The sequence below is a fragment of the Penicillium nucicola genome (genome assembly GCF_028828085.1).
Source record: "Penicillium nucicola strain IBT 29836 chromosome Unknown utg000008l, whole genome shotgun sequence".
NCBI lineage: Eukaryota > Fungi > Ascomycota > Eurotiomycetes > Eurotiales > Aspergillaceae > Penicillium > Penicillium nucicola.
The window spans coordinates 1,623,811-1,645,150 of NW_026643132.1; the positions used below are offsets into that span (position 1 = coordinate 1,623,811).

At 47.3% G+C, this 21,340-nt stretch overlaps 7 protein-coding genes across 7 annotated transcripts; 1 reads left to right on the forward strand and 6 right to left on the reverse strand.

The window, feature by feature from the left end:
* Window positions 1-718: 718 nt before the first annotated feature.
* N7511_008099 (uncharacterized protein) lies at window positions 719-2,422 on the reverse strand (the record flags this gene model as incomplete). Its single annotated transcript, XM_057130476.1, has 1 exon — window positions 719-2,422. The coding sequence occupies one exon, from the start codon at window positions 2,420-2,422 to the stop codon at window positions 719-721; it is 1,704 nt and encodes a 567-aa protein (XP_056982259.1).
* Window positions 2,423-3,344: 922 nt separating this feature from the next.
* N7511_008100 (uncharacterized protein) lies at window positions 3,345-3,836 on the reverse strand (the record flags this gene model as incomplete). The annotated part of the gene is made up of 3 exons (XM_057130477.1): window positions 3,345-3,446; window positions 3,493-3,582; window positions 3,636-3,836. 3 exons carry the CDS (start codon window positions 3,834-3,836, stop codon window positions 3,345-3,347), a joined length of 393 nt encoding a protein of 130 aa, XP_056982260.1.
* Window positions 3,837-6,768: 2,932 nt separating this feature from the next.
* N7511_008101 (alpha/beta hydrolase) lies at window positions 6,769-7,749 on the forward strand (the record flags this gene model as incomplete). The annotated part of the gene is made up of 1 exon (XM_057130478.1): window positions 6,769-7,749. The coding sequence occupies one exon, from the start codon at window positions 6,769-6,771 to the stop codon at window positions 7,747-7,749; it is 981 nt and encodes a 326-aa protein (XP_056982261.1).
* Window positions 7,750-7,793: 44 nt separating this feature from the next.
* Window positions 7,794-8,939, reverse strand: N7511_008102 (phytanoyl-CoA dioxygenase family protein; the record flags this gene model as incomplete). The annotated part of the gene is made up of 3 exons (XM_057130479.1): window positions 7,794-8,194; window positions 8,275-8,639; window positions 8,695-8,939. The coding sequence occupies 3 exons, from the start codon at window positions 8,937-8,939 to the stop codon at window positions 7,794-7,796; spliced, it is 1,011 nt and encodes a 336-aa protein (XP_056982262.1).
* Window positions 8,940-11,889: 2,950 nt separating this feature from the next.
* Window positions 11,890-13,604, reverse strand: N7511_008103 (uncharacterized protein; the record flags this gene model as incomplete). The annotated part of the gene is made up of 2 exons (XM_057130480.1): window positions 11,890-13,173; window positions 13,236-13,604. The coding sequence occupies 2 exons, from the start codon at window positions 13,602-13,604 to the stop codon at window positions 11,890-11,892; spliced, it is 1,653 nt and encodes a 550-aa protein (XP_056982263.1).
* A 1,752-nt stretch (window positions 13,605-15,356) lies between these two features.
* Window positions 15,357-16,886, reverse strand: N7511_008104 (sulfatase family protein; the record flags this gene model as incomplete). The annotated part of the gene is made up of 1 exon (XM_057130481.1): window positions 15,357-16,886. One exon carries the CDS (start codon window positions 16,884-16,886, stop codon window positions 15,357-15,359), a length of 1,530 nt encoding a protein of 509 aa, XP_056982264.1.
* Window positions 16,887-17,366: 480 nt separating this feature from the next.
* Window positions 17,367-19,349, reverse strand: N7511_008105 (fungal specific transcription factor domain-containing protein; the record flags this gene model as incomplete). Its single annotated transcript, XM_057130482.1, has 3 exons — window positions 17,367-18,774; window positions 18,818-18,875; window positions 19,193-19,349. The coding sequence occupies 3 exons, from the start codon at window positions 19,347-19,349 to the stop codon at window positions 17,367-17,369; spliced, it is 1,623 nt and encodes a 540-aa protein (XP_056982265.1).
* Between the last annotated feature and the right edge of the window lie 1,991 nt (window positions 19,350-21,340).

The window sequence follows — 21,340 nt, forward strand, 5'->3', positions numbered from 1 at the left end:
CGACAAATTACCTAGTTGGGGTCAACATATGGCCGAGCTTTCAGAGTTGCTTCGGTCAGGTGGTTGTGCCATAGGTCTCGAATCATTACATGAGACTGTGAAGCCTTCACAGGTGTAATTTGCGCGGTGGATTCAATTGGAACTGAAAGGGGAGAGTAACCGAGAAGACTTGCACAGTAATCGAAACGAATACTACCATGCTCGTTGAGACACATAAAGGAACTGGTGGTAGGAGGTAAGAAAATACCATTCATTTCATTGATTCCGTGAATCGCCGTAGTACTGAAGTAATGTTCAGGATCTTGGTAGTTGCCAGACTCGAGCCAAATTTGCTGTTGTGTCCCACGGATGTCTGCAAGTGGTACATAATTGTGTTTTGTCTCTGCGTAGCGATCTAATTGACATCTTCATTTGCAGATATCAAAGACTTAAAACTGGTATGCCACGATCTTGACAGTCAATGTATGATATTTGGGTCAATTCTCATATGAAAGCATTCCTTAAGTTAAGGATTCACCATACGTTATCGGGAAGTTACAGGATAACCCTGAAGCCCGTCTCATTCATTGGCCTTCAAGGCTCTTGGGTCACCGAGTATCGATCGTTATTTTCTTAAAATTGCTCCCATAACCCGCACCCAGTGATATGTACAGACCCTTTTTATATTAACACTATATACTTGGTTTGATATACAAAATCAAGATACGTATCTTGAATATCACATAAGTTCATGACGCATCCTGCTAGAACCTGGTACCTCCTGTACATCCCTACCCGACTGCAGCTCTTTCAGATCGCGAGAATCCATCTCATTCATGTAAGTTGTATTTGTCTCATTGAAAGATGTCACCGCAGAATCATGCTGTTCCACAAGAGCCTTCTGCGAATTTGTGGCTCTTCTTCGGCGAGTGACGCACAGCCAAGCAAGTATTCCAATGAACCCCAGGACGCCAATAGCACATCCTATGCCGATCCCGGCCTTTGCACCAACCGAAAGACTGGAGCTAGATTCTGATTGATTGCTCGAATCATTCGATGGTAAAAGTGTCCAGTACCCATCCCAGCTGGTTTCCCATGAGTTTTCCGAAGCTTGTACTGTATCGTCATTGACTTCAATGGCTTGCTGGTTGCCAGTTCCAATCGATGGGCCAGGCGCTTGGGCTAAAAACCATCTCCCGGATCCATTCCCCTCATGCCAATTGACACCAATGAAAGCTGCTTGGAGAAACGCTCTTCCGAGGGTATAAGCGTCAGATGGGTAGCATGGGAAATAGGTCGTGTTTTGCTCAACTAAAGGCTCTTGAAGAGTGAGTTTCAAGAGCTGGAATGGAACCTTGATGGAGATATTTTGGTCGTTCCTTGCGTTTTTCTCAAAGGTAAATGACAAATATGCCGGCGAAGAAGTAATATTCTGGTACGTGTCGTCATCTGTGTTCCAAAAATAGAGGTTCAAATCTTCGTTGTATGTGACTGGAAGATTGGATGCCACTGCGTCACATGTCTCCTTTGGAAGGTAAAGGTATGGGAGTACAGGATCGATTTCCACAGACTGACTTCGACTGGTGGTGCTGTCTCCCCATCTGAACAGCCCGGATTGGTTTTGGAATTGGAATGGCGAGCCGCCGGTCGCAACTCCTATCCCAATATCCTCGAGGGAAATTTTCAGAAGGCCAAGGTTATTCGTGGGATCAACCTGTTGAGAGCTGACCTCGTTCAGCACACGACTCTGATCATATCCGCCAAGCATCAACGAGCCTGGGATATCAGGCTCCACGGATCCAATATGCATTCCCCATGAGTACGAGGGGATACTCAGAGTCGAAGACTCATTCCAATATTCCCAGGCGGTGACCATATTGAATGTATTACCTTGGACGACATGAGTCGGTTTCGTTCCTCCTAGCGACAATGTCCCCAACGTAACCGGATATTGCGTTCCATTGTCTCCCTTGTATGTCTGATAAGCATCATATACAGATACCATGGAGACATTCGGCACTGCATGTCCATTTTGTAAGCGGAGTGTGTCGGCCAGGATTCCTTCCTTGACGTGTCCGACACCACCCCATACGTTCACACCTGCGCTGCTTTGATCTGATAACCAAGTCATATCACTTATGTCGCCTGGCGAGTTTAATGTAACGGCGGTGTCTGATGCACTGATATTGAAGAGACCACCTCGTTCGGCATAGCAGGTGGTCGAAGAATCATCTGAGCAGACAGTGTCGATGAGGATTGTGCTTGCCCAACGAGCGCCGGGATATAAATCGACCGCCTGTTTAGTTGAGCCCAGCTCAACTGACACGGCATGCCATGGGCCATCCGGGCCATATGTTTGATCAGACCACTCGACAGTCCAAGGCGAACTACTTGCATGCGCGACGGTCGTGGTAACCACCAGCAAGTGGATGAAGTACCCCATTTCTGAGGGAACCGTGTACAAAATGTTGCTTTGCAGCGTGGATAGAGATGAAAGGGGGAGAATAGATTATTATTGTCGCAAACCGTAGCAACAGGGACATGTTGGGGGCCAAATTTGGTGAGGGCGCTTAGGATTGTATCCACAAGACATGCATGAACCAACAAATCAGTAACTTGATAATCCTTGCAAGCGCCATCACAGTTCAGGGTGAGGTACCCCTGCAGCAAGCTCGCTTAATGGTGAGACGTACTAAATCACAAGGGTCGTAGAACAGCAACGTGGGCTTTGTGCTTCTCGGGCATTGCGGTAGAACCTTCGAAGTGTTTATCGACATCCTGTTGAGAGCCTATCTATAATACTTTATCGGTATTAGTTGGTCTCCCTTAGGGGCTATGGGCTGCTTCTCGTCATAAGATATTCCCGGCTTCCCGTTTGATTTGCTCCTAGCAGGGTCTACAATTAAGCGAACGGCAAATCATTAATGGACGTCTGTCTATTCACCCCCCCCCTTGCGATAACGCTGTCATTTAATTAATATAATCACCACCTGTGCCCCCCTAATTTGAAGTCTAGCATTCAGTGTTTTTAATTCCCGTCAAATAACACGGGCTCGTACGGCTTGATTAGATATTCACGAGTAATAGCCCTGGAGACTAGATTAAAGTATCGCATGGTACAGTATAAGTACGTATATCAACTCTGAACCAAGTGCGATCAGTGAAATTAGAGAAATCACGTAAGTATCAAAGCTGAAATCTGGTCAGATATGCTTGTATGGATTAAATGGAAGCATCACCCCTTTCCAAGTACATCCCTTTGGGGTTTCATAGCATCAATTCTACGGTGTAATTTCAATTCATTTCAGGACCAAGAAACCATAAGAAGTCCAGTCAGTGTTTGTCTTCTCTGGTTTATGTCATTCCTACTTATTGAACTCGCGTTTTCTAACCGTTGCCTGTACGCTCTCTGGGTATACGACCCAGAAGTACGGATTGGACTTCTGTCGGGCCTCGACAAGATCAATCTAAACCATAAGTATGGACCATTGAATTTGCCGTTAGGGAACTCACATCGTAGTTCATGAAGAGTGCTGTGACAAACTTCTTGATTTCAAAAAGGGCGACGTGCTGGCCCAGACAACCTCGTGTCCCGGCCCCGAACTGGGACAATCAGACATTGAACGTACCAGGGAAGCGGGCGTAGCCTGACTTACACTAAGTAGACTGGCTTCAAGCTTTCTGATATGTGATGGCTCGCCTTCCAACCAACGACGGGGACGCCACTGATCCGCATCATCACCCCATGTCGGCTTATAGCGGTTAGTAATATATGGACTCATGCCCACCACGGTGCCTCCAGGGTAAAATCCGCAGATTGTGGCACCATCTGCTGGAACGACTCGCTCAAGAGGCATAGCGAATGGAGAGTCAAGCCAGAGTGACTATTTGATACAGGCGTCTACGCTGGCTTGACCCAACCCCTTTAACTGACTGCATGTGAGCTCCGGAGTCCTCGAGTAACATGAACGAGCATAGGGCGTGATTGACTTCTTGTCTCTCTGCTACTGCAGGCCCCACTACTGGATCTTCCTACCATAGTAAAGTTTCTGCATTTTACGCTTTTCAGAGCTCATAGATCTGCGAGCCACTTCTGCGCGGGAATAGCAACCGTGATAAAGCTCTTGTTAGAAGGCAAAACCCCCATTTTCTTGCAGCTCAGACTGCATTGGCCTAGAATTTTCCAAGGTTGTAAAAAATGTCTTTGTATGGCATTTGAAGTGCCATGCGACGATGCGCTAGATTAATAGGTGAAGAGACCATAGAAGCTAAGGAACCATGGAAGGCAGGGATGCAGGAAGGTATGCCAAATCGGACTTTCGGTCGCCGTATTTGTCCTATGAATACGACTCCAACAGCTCATAATAACCTGTTAACAGATTGCCTCATGCAAGGAAGCCCATTTGTCTCCTTTAGACTTATTTCCACACATAATAACGCCCAAATAACATAGGAAACGCAAAGAAGCAGGATCTAGTCCCAGTCCTCGTGGCAATACTGACTCGCTTCATATGACCAAAATATCTGACCAGACAGTTATTATGCAGTGGGTTACATTCTAAAGTCCTTCGCCGACTTTTACAGTGTCAATATGACCTTGGTTCACCAGGCGACCAAATGAGTGCATCAGATTTGACGCATCTCGTCGAATCACAAACCTTTCCCAAGTTACTGCATGGCGAACTTTAGTCGCTGCTACATACTGCATACCGATCGTATAACTTAGTTGTCCATCGCCCAATAAAGTTCAACGCTATTCCTCGTCGGTAATAGTCCATGTCAGACCCAATTTTGACGTTTTAGCCAAAGGTCCATAGAAGCTGCGAGGAATTCACCTGCTTTGTGTAACAACATGACTCAACGTCTAGTCTCAGAGGGACAGGGTTTAGCGCCAGAATTCCCCATTGCATGAATCATGATCTGTTTAGACTAGCCGATCTACCAACACAGGGAGTCCTGCAGCCTGATCATATGCATGATTGAACATTTAAGATTTTTGCTAACCTGAGATTGGTGTGGACGAATACAAATTGACGAATTTTATGAAGGCGATGAGCATTCCGGAGATTGGCAATAGCTACCTCGTCATGTAAGCAGAATGTCTAGCCCTGAGATATTTTTTGACTGGCTGCTCACATCTATGTACGCCTACGGAACGGCGATGGATACCTTTACATGGCAAAAATCTCTGGGCCATTCAGACAAGGTCCGGTCTGTTACATTCTCCTCTAATGGCCGACTCCTGGCTTCAAGCTCAGATGATAAGACAGTCAGGCTCTGGGACACTGCCACAGGCGCGCTGCAGCAGAGTTTGGGTGTTCAAGGGCTGGTCACCAACCTGGAATTTGTCCAAGATGATTTAAATCTGAGCACCAATCTGGGATACCTTAAAACACAGTCCGAGTGTTATGATCACACCTCCCATTTATCTCAAGGGAATGCCGGGATATGCATTCTGAATCGTCAGTGGATAACCCTTCACCGCAGAAAGGTACTGTGGCTTCCTCCTCAATATCGGCCTTGGTGTTCAGCGATTAACGGGACTACACTTGCCTTGGGACACGAATCTGGGCGAGTTTCATTCATAGGATTTTGTGATATTGTACGTCAGTAGTGTTCTATCTTCACTCCAGAGAATGTCGGTAGCAACCCACCGTCATTCGTGTTCTCTAGAGGGGATTCTCGACTTCTCAATACCTTTGTTTTTGACACCACGTACTGGCATGACAAGACACTACAAATTGTACGATTCTCCCAAGCTCTCTGTTCGGAAGGGTCTTCTTTTTGAAAAATTTTCGAAATATATACAAAGCAGGTGTATGAATAGTCTGCAGGTACTCCCAGGCTGTAAGCAAGATGACGTAAGCCGTTGTTTGCACAGCCTGGTGACGAGTAGGCCCTCAAACTGTTACTTGGACATAAGAGTGGCAAGGGAAATTGACACCTTGTCAGATTCTCGAGCCCCGTGTCTTGTTCTCGTGTTTGACTTGTTTGCATCACTATGGAAAATTTTAGTTACCTTGCATCCCTAATCCAGTTACAAGACAGAGCAACGTCTTATAATTAGGGTAACAGTCTTGATACCGATGTAGGAATATTGATATTCCGGATTTAATACTAATATAGACTAGGGGTCTTGGCATTACGGTTAGAGAAACAAAGAAAGAGTGTAGGTGGTGGCACCAGTTTCGAGACGCACTGTAAGACTGCCTTCACATAAGACTGCCATCACACCGCTCCTGTTATAATATACCTAAGATACAAATTAGCTCAAGGGTCCTTAAATGCTGCTTCCTTGTCCCTAGTCTCTTTGATCTCGCTTCGCCACTCGGTTGAGCGAAAATTCGACTACCCCCGAATCCCCTATGTCAACGCCCACTATGTCAACGCATCTCAAGCGATCTTATCCAGCTCCATCATGCTACACTGCTTGAACCAAGTAGCTAAAAGTCTGTTGAGATACCGATATATCTCATCAAACTTTAAGATACAAATAGCATAATTCTAAGATCTACTCAATTTTAGGCAGTGATGATTACGCAAAGTATGACTAGCTACCTAGTCTCGATATTTTACTCACTATGACGAGCTTCGGAGTACATTACTCCTGAATTATACTGTTCCGCACTCCGACGGACGTCCGTTGAAATACTGAGCCTAAAAGAAAGAAAGAAATTCATATATGAGCACCCTGACATGGTCTTTGATATGATCTTGCTAACTTTGCCCGGTCACCGTCTACAGTCTATTTATCTGATTTGGTGATATTGCTTGCTTGTTTATTTTATCATGGAAACCAGCACTACTTCCACGACTAGCTTACCAACCACACATGGAGCTCGGCCAGTGAATCCTGACCTCAATCCCATTGCTATAGCAGCTAGAGGGAACGAGATCACAGGACTAGAGATATTCCAACAGACTTCAGACGATTTCACAATAACCAGAGTGGAAGAACTTATTGCCAAAATGAACGCAGATCAACCCACTGGCGGTATAGATATGGCGTATGGGGAAAAGGACGCACATCGTCTCCGCTTTTGGAAGACCGAACCACCTAAAGCTCCGGTTATCGTTTTTGTACATGGCGGTAGTTGGCGATCTGGAACCTATTTGGACTCTATAGGTTCCGCCAAGGTCGATCATTTGACTAGCCAGGGCTATGCATTCTCCACTGTCAACTATTCGCTTATCCCCTCCGTCAAGGTGGAAGAGCAAGTGCAGGAAGTAGCCAACGCGGTGGGCTACCTTGTCAAGAACGCGCCTAGACTTGGTATTGATCCTGAACGGGTCATTCTTATGGGGCATAGTTCTGGTGCGCACGTTGTTACTCTGCTAGGAACCGACTCAAAGTACCTAGAGCAGGCAGGAACTGGTGTTCATGTTGTGAAAGGCGTCATTTCCCTGGACGGCTCGAACTATAATGCACTGGCCGAGATCACCGATAGTCCTGGGCCGATAGCGGAAAACGCGATTTATGGGCTTGGCAGTGATCCAGAACGACTACGCGCTATGTCACCTACTTACCATGCCCGCGCACCTAATGCGCATACTTTCCTGCTTCTTCATGTCCACAGACATGGTGACATTCGCCAGGCAGTTGAGTTAGCCGCTGCACTCAACGCTGCAGGTACTGAAACTGTTCTCCATGTGTTTGAAGGCCAGAGCTTTGAAGGTCACATGCAAATGCTGCTTCGGCTTGGGGATCCAACTTATCCGGCGACATCTGTCATGAATGACTGGCTCAAGATTCATGTTCCAGTTAATTAGAATATCAAGAGAGAGAGTTCATGTTATATTTGGCTCAATGTCTCTTACAGCCCATCCCCGGGAGACCAAATCTTGTACCAACGAGTATCGATTCCCTCAGAACCCTTCTCATAGAACCTCAAATCTGTACTCAACCGAATTTGACCCTGCGAATTCTCGTTGCGCCCGCTAGCATGAATACTATAAGGATCATGAAAAACAACATCGCCTGCTTCATAATTGGTAACAAGCCATTTATGCTCACCATATGCAGAATGCATAGCCTGGAATTCCTGAGGAGAATTTGAGATCATTCCTCCATCTAACATATTAACGTTAAATGCAGAAATACGCTGCTCAGGTGTGAAATCCGCGGCGCGGTTCGTATAGTCTTCTTCAATTGCGCGGCCTAATGGTAGGGAGTTTTCTAGGTAGCAGAGGCCACCTCCATCGACCGAGATGTCGCCTGTAGAGTTGAGAATTAATCGTTGCTTTTTTCGAGATACTGGAGATAGAACATCATAGAACAGATGGAGAAAGTCTTACCAATTGGTACCCAAGCAGTCAGAAAGAATCCTTCGCCACCTCTCAAGAATAACTTATCGTAATGGATTCCTGTGCCCTTCCCAAGTGGCACATTGTGACGCAACATCGTGCGATCGAGGATACGATGCTCCTTCCATCCCATAAGATCTCGAATAAACTTTGTCAAGGCGGGATGTTCGACGAACGCACGGTACTCGGGCTCCTTGTGGGCATCGACGAGAATCTTTTCCTCGACCGGGTCACTGGGTAGACCTTGACCACCAATACCCTTATGTTCATCTGGGTGAGATGATGAATTGAATATGCCATCCCTTGGAGAGGAACCCGGTTCCAAGAGAGATGTGTTGGAGTATTGTTTGAAATAGCTGAAGTATTCGTTAGTCTCTGCTCTTCTGGATGTAATGAAAATAGTAAACCCACTGTTCTCTAGCATCCAGTACATCTTCCCGTGGAATAACACCTTTGACGAAAAGATATCCATCGGCTTTCAACCGCTCTCTCATCTCACTGACTGGCACTGAAACTGATGTAGGCTTCAGGAATCCAATCTTATCCGTTGAGATGCGGCCGCCATTCTGTGCAAGGCCTTCTGGTAGACACTCGCTGACAGTACCGCCGAAGATAGGAGGTGTAATGTTATTTGGGGACTGGACAGCAGCCGTCATTGTGCTTACAGCCCAATAACGATTTTACCAGGAGTTGAGAAGTGAAAAACGGGACTCTTCATGGCTTGCCATTTTATAAGCGGCCCTGACTGGGGCATTCTGACAACAAACCACCACGGGTTGCTTTTCTATGCGTGGAGAGTTCCATATACGCTGAAGAGATCATATACCCCTCATCGAATCGCCGACCAATTGAATGTGGTGCCGATGAAGGCCGAGCGTTGATCAGATGCGTTTGACATTGGCTGTGCTGTAATTGGTTGGAATTTAGTCAAGTTGACCCTCTTTCGGCTCTCACCGGATGACGCTAAACTGTACTTAGCATAAAACTCGCCGAACTAGGACTAATTAGTATCAATGTCGGCGACGCTAACCATATTCGAGTACACCCTCTGGACCTGGCTACACAATCCATCATCCCGTGATACTATTTCAGTACATGAATTGCATATTTGAAGGTTGTTTCCACCCCCGAAACACAATTCGAACCTTCAACAACTTATCTGTATAACAAGCATAGTTGTCCTTCATGATTCTAAGCAAATCAAAAACGACATTCCGCTCAGCATCCCTCTGAAGACATTCCTCACATAGAGTTTCTCTCATAAGAGCCTCAAGAAACGTAGTTGGCGAGTCATGACTACTCAAAGCAGTCACAATTAACTTTTGGACGTTCAATCGGAACTGTTTCACGGATGTATTTCGGCACGAAGTGTATCCAAGACCCAGTTTGGGTCGTCTGAGATCAAAGGCCAACAGAAGGATTCCCGAAGCCCAGCGCACATAGACCCTGTTACGCAGCAATTATCTCCGTACCAGATTTCGGGGATACTGTAGACGTTTGAGAAGGAGGGGGGCTGGCAGTACAGGGGCTCGAAAATGGATGGGAGGGTTCGCTTGAATAGTGTTTTTTTTTTTTTTTGAAGGTGTCCCATTGGGACTTTCTTGGGAGGTAGAGTGAGTCTTTCTGCTGCTTCCAAAGCGAAATTGGAAGATATCTGCGCAGAATACGACTAGTCCTTTTGACCGCATGACGTCGTTTGTGAGTGTGAAGCTACAGTAGCTGTCCTAGCAGTCCAGTGAAGTCTGGAGGTGACGTTGTGGCATAGAGATGCAGAACATTATTTGGTGGAGGTCGAGTAGGAAGATGATTTCACCTAGATGATCAGGGTAATAACTTGGGTTATTTGTTAGGGATGAAGATAGAGAATTGACCCCCTTGTGTAAGTGAAAGTCAGATATAGTTGATGAGGTTCTTAATTCGTGTCCACCTGTGCGTCAAAGAATAATTTGAATATTTCCAAGAATACTCCCTGGTCACAATCGTTTTCTCGTAGTGATGCATCCATTTCCTCATCTTTGTGAAGGATGATAGCTGCCGCCAATAACTCCTGGTTTTGAACTTGCCCCAGATCTGTGCTGACTTCAATCAAGTGTTTGATGCATTTATTGTGGAAATACACCGCAGTATCCTCCGTGAGATCGGGCATTCTATGTTCCACTCCTTGATGCCATCTGCATTTCTGTTCTGGGGGAATCGGTATAAAGGATGCACTGAGAAGGTTGCATTCAAGAGTGGCGAAGAGATGGTGTCTTGTTGAGGGGCCAAAGTTGCAAAGTAACGCTTCTGTACGCATAGGTCAAAACTTCTAGCAGCTTTCTCGGCGAAGTATCGAAGTAGGACTGAAAAGAGTCGATTCGGATTGACTAGTTGTTTTTAAAAAAGCATTAACGAGGCCATCAAAAGCCAGTGATAGAGAACATGACTATAAGATACATGAAATTACTCCAGTAACTTATCTGTAAATTGCCCGGTGTATGAGTATTAACTCCATATCGAGATTAGTGGGTGGACAGCGATCGAACTGAATGAAACATCATCGGATAGAAAGGATTCCAAAGCCCTATTTCCCCTATTTTCCGCTGTCTGTACCTATGAATGTCAGCTCAATTGCCGTATTCAAACCCTCAAAAAAATCATCATCTCTAGGAGCAATAGGGAATCCAGGAGACAGAAGCACCTCCGCCTCGGCATACTCTATCGGCCTTTCAGACTCAGAGCAATAGCCATCATCTTCCGAACCCCAATAGCCGTCGCCAATTGAATCAGACTCGGCCTCGTGCTATTGTATCACCAAGGGCAAGTTTACCTTTGTCTAGCGTCAGTAGCCGTGGCAGTCACCGAGGATCCCAATAGATGCCTGCTGCTTACATCTTGCGTGCAGCCTTGTCTTATATTTCGGAAATACAAATGCTCTGGTCGCGACTTATCAAGCTCAAATCACCTCTGTCGGTATGTTGTTTGCAGATCGTCTCGTGTTAGGTACCACTTCGGTAACACTTGCTCCAAGCTCAATTTCGCTTGTACTAAGTCGTTGAAACCTTCTTGATATGGCTAGGTCCGGGGATAGTCGTGCACTTCAGAAGCCGCCCTATATGATTCTGTCAGTTGCTTGACGATTTTGAGTGGGTATTATACATCGACGATGATGACAGGCGCTATCTTCACGACGTTTGATAACAGGGCTTTTCATTTGGCAAAGTGTCCGTTCGAGGTATACGTTTGCCGGAATATCAGTCAATGAAATCTTAAATTATTGAAAAGAGACATCGAAATAGCGGCGAATACTTCCTCTTTGCCTTGTATCGGACGTGGGGGGACGCTAAGGTTTGCGGGGGTGACCATGCCCCGTAAGGAGAAATGTTGCCCGAACCAGGCGGTTAAGCGATCATCCATGTACTGATCATTTATAGCCATGTTTAGGGGCTACGGCGGTCTCAACGTCACTACAGTTACAATATTTCCGAGTTATTCAATATGCGAACATGTATGATAGTTACATAATAGTAAACGGGAAATGTAAATGTGTCATATATTGTCATAAAGCTCATTCAGAGTATGGCCATTCAAGTTATGGTACATGAGACCAAAAACCAATAAGAGAAACCGTTAGTGTCCAGCAGCAACAGGCTTCTCCATAGTCTTCATCCTCTCCTCAATAATCTCCTTCCTCTCCTTTCTCAATTCGCGAGCATACTTCACACCAAATCCATGCTCAAAGACTTCTTTAACTTCTTCCAAAACAAGACCCGAAACCTCAGGATAGAAGAAGTAAAGCCAGATATAGCCAACGCCACAAATAGCAGCAAAGAATCCAAATGCCCCAGACGGCGTCCACGCCTTCATCATAGACAGGAACGTACTGGAGATGATGACATTGGATCCCCAGTTCGAGCAAGTCAACCACATAGTTCCGATAGCGCGGACTTCAAGTGGGAAGAAGTCGGTGCTCATCCACGCCGTATTTCCGACGGACACACCGTAGAAGACAACGAACCAGATGATAAACACAAGAACGACAATGGCAGCGCTGGAAACTCCCTCGCCGGTAACCTCCATCGTATCTAGGTCGACGGGAATCCATAAGAAAGCGACAGCGACGGCAATCATGCCGACAGACATTCCCCACACAGTAGAAAGGAGCAACTTCCTACGACCCATGCCATCGACCATCATCATATTGACGAAAGTCATGATGAAGTTGGTGCCAGCAACAACGAGACCAACAGCAGTAGGGTTGTCGAATCCGACCAGGGCAAAGAGGGTGGAAGAATAGTACATAAGGGCATTGAATCCAGAAAGCTGAGAGATAACCATCAACCCACACGCACTAATCAAAGCGCGCAGGTTACTCGGGACAGTGTGGAGCTGTTTAATCTTGGAGAACCTTGAGCCACTCTCGTTGATTTCGCGGGCCTGGTCACAGGCCGAACAGATAGAGAGAAGTACTGCATCAATCTGATCCTCAGTGGCCTTGCTGTAAATCTTCCGAAGAACAAGTCTGGCTTCGGCGTTGCGACCATTGTATGCTAAGTGACGGGGCGACTCGGGACAGAAGGGCATCAGAACACCGAGGACAATGGCAGGCACAGCGCCTAGTCCGACCATGTATCGCCATCCGTTGGGAACACTTGCAAAGGCAGCACCGATTGCGTACGAAATGACCTGGCCGCCGGTGATGGACATGTTGTTCAGACCGATGAGTTTGCCACGGGCTTTGGCGGGTGCGATTTCGGCGACGTATAGGGGTAGCACCATTGCACCACAGCCGACGCCAAACCCGACGACCAAGCGGCCGACGGCCATTTGAGCGACTGTGTAGGCTGCACCTTGGATGACGGCACCGGCGATGAAAAGGACGCAGCCGAGGTAGATTGCCATTTTGCGGCCGAACTATTTATTTATGATTAGCTTCAGGCTCATAGAGACCCGGTGATTTGGAGTATGATACATACCTTGTCTGCGGTATTTCCAGCAAATATAGCACCGACAAACGCTCCTCCGGAGCAAAGAGCAGTAATCATCTCCTTCTCGTTACTCGTCACCGGCCTATTGTTGAGAGAGTCGCCCAAGTATACCAGCACACCAGAAATGATACCAGTATCATATCCAAAGAGGAGACCAGCCATGGAGGCGGTTAGGGCTGCAAGCCACACGAACCAACTGACTGGTAAGCTGTCGATGCTAGTCGCGATATTGTCCACGCTAGCGTCAATCTGCTCAATATGAGCACTTTCCATATCGATCTTGACATCGTCGACGTTTTCTGAGCCACTATCGTTCTTCTTGTCATCTTCCTGACTGGGTTTGCTGCGAGGCCACATAGTGGAAGGGAAGCGTATAGATCAAGATATAATGTGATATGGTAAAAGAAAACTGATGTCGCTCTGTAAGCGAACTTCAATTGACTCTGCTAGAAAAAGCAGATTACTTACCCCGAATGGCAAGTGTGGATTTATATATGTGTCCACACTGTCACATACGTCAATACAAACCCCAGATCTGCTGTAGTGCGGGGATCTGGGGAAATTCCCGCACACTTTAAGATTCGCGCTAGGAAGAGTCGATCTTACCTTCTCTTGTCCAGCTCGCCGCGCCTTGCCTTTTCCCGCAGTTTCTCTTGGTTTCGGCTTGTCGGGATTCGATTTCCTTGTTTCGGCTGAGAGGGAAAATGGTTTCCTCGTTATGGGTACCCCCAACTATCTATTGAATTTCTTGCCACCAATTGCATTGCCCCTATTTCTCTCGCTTTAACTTACCCTGGCCTAATCAGAGGCCGACTTTTGAGAATGAGGCTTGGTGTGACTGGGTAACCGTGTCTCACTTTGCTCCATGTACGCCCGGTCTGAGTCTGGATACTGTAGTCAATCTAGGGTTATCTCGGGGGTTGACAGATAAGCCGAGGAATTCGTAACAAGGTGAATTAGAAGACACCCGACTGGCTAAGAAAATGGTCGACCTGAGGTGACATTTGGCGATGATATGACTCGGTGAATTAGTATTATCGTGCTATGCGCTGCAATTGATATCATTACTGGGCATTTGCATTAGACACCGGTAGACCCCCACCCAGCATCCATACATGTATTCCAAGCGTGGTAGATCTTCAGTAAACTCATTTTGGTTCAGGTTAATGACGCTCTTCACGGGATCTCGCCGAGAGCGAGTCCAGCCGTCCCGACCCCAGTCCCGAAACGGACGCTGACCGGCTTTAGGGCACAAAACGACATGCCGACTCCCCTTACATTGTACCAGCACTTCTTAAGCCACTCTCGTGCAGAGTACCGCACACCCATAGCACAAAGAGCACAGATATGATTAAATTCCCGGAACAAAAGTCTAGACTCTATGAGTCCTCACATAACTGATGCCTCGAATATTCAACCTCCTTATCACAAGAATGCCAGCCCCCTTACTTCATTCAACACATGGAGCCCGTGCCGCCAGGTAGAAAGAAGCCGATAGTTCCCGAGATGCCTCGTGCATGGCTGAGAATGGAAATGCAAGCCGTTCATCTCACCGAAACCTCAGAATGCCATCCCGACTACTAGTTGCATCATCGAATATGGCCAACCCCGCATTTGGTAGATCACGGGGCGTACAGTGGACCAAAGGTGATGGAGACCTCCTCAATACCGGAGATGCAGACGCTAACGATGCGTCTGATATCGTTGAGAAATTATGTGGCCTGGCTCGGTCCCCCGGCTATTCGATTATCAGTCCGGGTTGAGGCGAATCTACTCCGTAGTCTGGGAGGAATGTCTACATGAGGGGTCTGTGGGTTGTGTGGGTGACTACCTGGCTGAGAATCAGTCTTGGATTTTAGTTCGTTTTATCTGATTATGTGGGACTGTTGCTGATCGATGGGTATTGCCCCAGGGTGAGTTGATGGATTTGAGGGTGGGGGTGGTTGGTTGGATATGTGTGGGAGGTATACACTAAGGAGAGGTGACGTTAACTTGATTTATCATGCAAGTTTGCTATTTTCTAGACAACTTCTTCAACGTTTCAGTTAGGGTCGAGAAGACATTGATATTCATATTTTGAAGACAATTGCTAATGTACAATTCTCACCCTCAACGCGGGTGAACAGGCTCATCACCAATTTCCTCCATCTTATCCTCAAGCATCTTGGTCATACGTTTAACAACATCCCCATAGCCAGCATCATGATAACAATTGAACAGCTCAAGCGGGTCAAGCTCACAATCAAACAACTCCCACTCCTTCTCCTCACCACCGGGCCTCGTCCCCTCAATCCCAAAGTCCTCATTATACCAATAAATCAACTTATACCGCTGATCCCGCACACCGTAGTGAGCATACGCATCATGGATAAAATCGCGATGCATCCAGTACCGATGGTACGCGACCTGCTGCCAATCCGCCGGCGTCTGCTGCTTCAACAGAGACCGGAAACTGACACCCTGCATATACGTCGGCAACCGCAGATGGGCAAAATCCAGGAACGTAGGCGCGAAATCAACATTGCAAATTATATCGTCGCACACTGATCCGGCTGTGATCTCTGCCGGGTAGCGGATCAGGAAGGGCATTTGGAAACTCTCCTCGTACATGAATCGTTTATCGAACCAGCCGTGCTCGCCGAGGAAGAAGCCTTGGTCGGAGGTGTAGATGACGATCGTGTTCTCCGCTAGGCCCTCTTCATCGAGGAAGTCAAGCATGCGGCCGACGTTGTCGTCGATGCTCTGGATGGTGCGGAGGTAGCGTTGCATGTAGCGCTGGAATTTGAATTCGGCGAGTTCTTGCGCCGTCTTAAAGGTGAAGACTGTGCCGTCTTCTTTGTCGATGAGTTTCATCCTCGTCACGTCTTCCGGTGCCGGAATCTTGCGGTCCTGGAACCACCATCGATCGATCATTTTCTCGCCAACTTCGAGTCCGCCGTCTGGCTGGACGAGACCGAGGTCGAAGTACGTGAGGTCCTCGGCGACACGCATCTTGGCGACTTTCGCTGCCTGCGCGCGGTTTTTGTAATCGTCTGTAAATGTATCCGGCAGCCGGATTGGATCTTTGTATAGATCGCGGTGCTTAGGGTGGCATTCCCAACTGCGGTGCGGCGCTTTGTGATGGCACATCATGAAGAAGGGCTTATTGGGATCTCGCTCCTTGATCCAACTCAGACTTTTGTCTGTGATAATGTCGGTAGCGTATCCGCGCTCGCGCTTCGTCCCTTCCGGTCCGATGAATTCCGGGTCGTGGTATTCGCCTTGGCCCGGGACGACGCTCCAATAGTCGAATCCTGTGGGCTCGTGTTCTTCGCCTTCGCCTAGGTGCCATTTACCGACCATAGCTGTTTGATAGCCGCCTGTTCGGAGGGCTTTGGCTACATTTGGGTTGTGCTTGTTGATCTTGGAGTCAAGGGTCATCACTCCGTTGACGTGGTTGTGTGTTCCAGTTAGGATTGCGGCGCGGGATGGAGTGCAGATGCTGTTGGTTACGTAGCAGTGGTTGAACTTCATGCCCTCGTTGGCGAGTCGATCGAGATTCGGGGTGTCATTGATGCCTGCTCCATAACACGAGATTGATTTCGAGGCATGGTCATCGGCCATGATGAACAGGATGTTCGGGCGGCTTGGGGACGCCATGGTTTCTTCCGGTAGTCAGTTCCAACTTCTGAATCTTCCTAGTAACCAAGGTTCCCTGGGATATTCAACTGAATTGAAGTGTCGATACGTATGTCAGGGGGGTTTGCGGACTTTAATACCTCGGCGCGGTCCTCTGATATGAGGGGATGGTCCACTGCAGCCCCTCCTGGCGCGAAACGCCTTTTTCATCTCTCATTCGTCATGACCTTCTGCCAATGAAGATGTATGAAAGGGTCGCTTAAGGAGCAAGAATTGCGCAAGAGAATACTACCCCCACAGACCCACTTGACTATACGGCAGTCGGCGGCAGTCGGTCTTTCATGACATTGGACAATGCGAGAGTATAAATTAAGCTAAGATCCACTTCTTCAGAAGCTGTATATTTGCGCGGTTCAAGAATCAGTCCAAGGTACCAAGATCAATGATCAATTGGGATTGTTATTGCGAACGTGGCTATTATACATCTATCAACAGACCAGGTCATTCATACCCATCATCCACAAACCCAGCCTGTCGTACCAAACTATGAATCGCCAAATGACCATGTCGGTGGAAAGCTTGATCAAACGGTGGAGATGGGCTACATAGTTCCCGGTATATCGACTCAGGCTCAGTATCTACAGCGTGCGCCAGCCTTCGCAAATCCAAGACAATCTGTTTCGTACTCGGCCAAGACGAAAAGTAAGTCTCGGTGACAGCGACCGCTGTATGTGCCCTTGCAATGGCATCGCTCATTTCCATCGACACATTCAAATCAGGTGAAGATGGAAGAAAGAGTGTCAATCGTGTGGCGTGGTATGCACAAATGGCAATGGCGAACGGCAGTATCAAGGTAGATGGGAGCCTATGCAAATCCGAAAGTATCTGATTGATGCGGTCGACATGCTCTTGGCATTGACGAACGGCATGTTCTCGGATACTGATATCCATCGCTCCGATGATGATTTTTGGCGCGGCTTCTGGGTAGCCGGGGAGAAAGAGTCGGTAGAGATCGCAGTGGCATTGGTGCCAGGAGATGGAGATTTGAAGGAAGCGGGCAAACCAACGGTCGTCTTGCAAGGCTATCAATTCGGCTGAAGAATTGATATGATATCCAAACGACAGCTCAACGTCAGCCTGCACTCGCCATAGGTCCTTCTGGATTTCCTGGACTAGCCCGCTCAGGTGTGCGAGAGGCTGTTCTGATAACGCCAATTGTCTAGTCAAGCGCATGATGTCTTTTTGGATTTTGGAAATGCGAATGCATACACCCAGTAAGCTGATTGGTGACGCTGAGTCCTTTCCTGGATGGGCCAATATCGAGGTTTCTGCATGCATCGAATACCCTGCTGAGAATGTATCTTCTCGACACGGAAGGCGCTGATAAATGATAGCGTGTGGTATTGTCTCATATTCTGGTAGTCCCACGGAAAATTGACCGTCAATAGCTGTCAAAGCCCAAAGAACTCGCCGGCGAGTTTCTTGGGCAATAAAACTCAACTCGAGCCTCTCATAGTTGAGACGTAATGCAGTTGCTGCCCGTGCAGCCAAGCCTGTCAACATGTAAGCTCTCGAGAAGCGACCTGTTTGGATATGATAATGCGTAATCAAAATCAAGGCTTGGAGTTTTATGGTAGATGGCCTTTCCAAATGGTCCAAGATAATTTTCTCTGCTTTTTCGAGCATGGACGGACTCTCATTTAACGGTTGACCTTTTCTTGATAATAATAATTTTGTTATAGCCACCATAGCTAGGCCAAGAGATTCGTCCAAGCTGTTGTTTTGACTCTGCTCTTGAATTGTCGGTTCGTGGAGAAAAGAGTATGAAGGCAACGGATAAATTTGCCTGAAATAATCATTCACATTCTGAGTTAGTTCCTTACGAGGGACGATTGAAAGCAGCCTATACCTGTTAGAGACTTAAGATTGATAGCACAGCCAGGAAGACCTACAAGTTTTCATTCTGACGTGAATTGAGACTGACTGCCATATCTGATGACACCTCAACCTCTTGAGCCATCAACTGAGTAGACTCTCTGGTCGTTGGATATCGACATCGACGCTGCCTGCGAATGCAATTTGCACATTCTGGGCTCTCCCCCGAGCACCGCGACTTCTGCCGACGACATTCCGTACAAGCATGATTTCCTCGTCGCCGCTCTGGTGGATTATCCTTTATCGGATTATACCTGGAAGCTACTGCGCCTTCTTTCGAGAAAGAACATGCAAACTCCAATCGGGCACAATTCTCACAAGTTCCTGGGCGACGATCACAGCGGACCTGCTTCCTTTAGCTCGGTTCTGGCCCGTTGGCTACGTAAACTTACCTTTCGACATCGACACTGAAAGCATGGGGTACGCTGCAGCCTCATGTAGAACTGTATGATCGGGTTGGAGTTGTGTAGATGAAAAAGGGATCGAACGTGGAGGGGGCGGGTTCGGCTCCACTTCGATTGCACCATCGCTCATCTTCAAATTGGACATTTTCTCTCTTGATGGAAAGCAGGAAAGAAATTCACAAATATCACATCTTCGAGTATGTGGCTGCTTAATAATTTGATAAAGCTGGAGTTGACTTAACGTGGGCGGAATCTTCCAACCAAAACCTTGTCGCTATTTACTGTATGCTATTCTTGAGCGCTGGAGACTGGCCAAGCCTTCCTTGTTTTTATCACATATGGTGACCGAGAACTCATATTCGGCTCTGACGTGAGAGCGGAAAAAATGAACTAGGGTACTTGTGGCGTACTGTATCCCTAGATGTAAGCCTAAACAAGGGAGGTTACAGTTGCCTTTCCTCGATCATATCGGTTATACGAAGTACAGCGGTGTGCTCTCCCAGAACCATCTACCCCCCGAGTACCTTATCTATGAGAGTTATTAGGTAGGTTCTATCCCTTGCATCATAGATACTGACCCAAGCAATATCTTTTGTGAACAGTCACTTGTGATATAGTGCATTGGGATATCACACTTCTATCATGTTGATACAATCCCTTGCAATTATCCAAGCGCCATCAAGGGACACTAGTGGATCGGTAGATTACACGCGATGTATAGCTGTTTGCCTGGATATTGGCTCGGGCCTTTTTAAGGTTGCCCACGTGTTGGTTAGGTTCCAGGACATCAATGCGTGGCTATGCACTTCGGGACAAGACAGGACACGCGTGGAAACCCCTTGCAGGTGTGAGTCTTCTTACGATAAACTTTTTAATGGAATGTTACGAGCAGAGACAATGATGCATCTATGTGGAACGAGGAGGAAACATAAGTCGATATTAGTGGTGGACTATAGTCAGGCGACCAATAGCTCATTCAAAGTAACATCTGGTTGTCCATAGCCAAGGAATTGGCATGAATAATTCATTCATCATTGGTGTAGTACGAACACAAGGGAATTTGCGCTACATTGGCGCTTAGATCACCACGCGAGTTATTTCCCGAACCCTATACTCCGGAGGTAAGTTAACTTATCATTTCCCATGTCACTGAGTCACCCCTGTCTGACGTGTATGAAGAAGTATGAGTTAGATCATAAATCCCCTCATATTATAGACTCAAAACCCCTGTAATTATAAATCAGTTTCTTGCCGTACCCAGCCCATTTACCAACTGCTGACTGGAAATGAGATACGGGCAAGATGGCCCCAATGTCTTTGGAAATTGCCGCATCTTACTGTAGACCGTGTCTCTCTCCCTTAGCTGTTCATATCTAAATCGTTTGCCTGCATGCTCTTCCCGGGCACATCTGACAAATTACTGCAGCTTGGCTTTCTGACCAGCCACATTGAAAGACCAGCCAATACGGGCTGATCGGCACCATCATCTGACTCTTTAATTGCGGGATTCTAGGCTGACGCCACTGTCGGGTCAGCCGCTGGTGACTACTAAGGTTACGCCCCCGAATCCTTTATATTTGAGGCCTTCCGTCGGTGGCGGGCGCTTTGTGGCGCTTGGGCCGTAAAACTCTTGATCTGCCCTTTTGCCTGGAATTGAATCAAGTTTCCCTTGCCTAACAGACGCGGGGTACTCCAGATACAAAATCACACAATATTATTGAATGAGAAATGCATAGGGTTTACTCCGCGTGGGTCTATGTGGGCCCATATGGCAAATGGCAAATATGTAGTATGCCAACTTGATCAGGCAAGACCGCCAAAACAGCCAAATCGGCCTCCCCGTTGACGGCCCAGGCGGGGCGTTCAAGCCTTGGCCTAACGCAATTCTTCCCCCGCACAAAGGTCGATGCTGCCCCTACGGATCGTCGACTTCTTTTCAATATGCGTTTGTATACAAACAGACTACAATAAGCTTCAAACGCACAATTCCCATTAGAACTAGACCAGTAACACCTACCCTCGGAACTCTCCAGAATAAGCCCGGGGGCTGAAAGAGTGCTATGTCCCCTTCCGAGGCGTCTAGCGCTGACCAGCCTAACCCTAATTAGCCCTCAAAGAACAAGCCAAGGGTGCTAA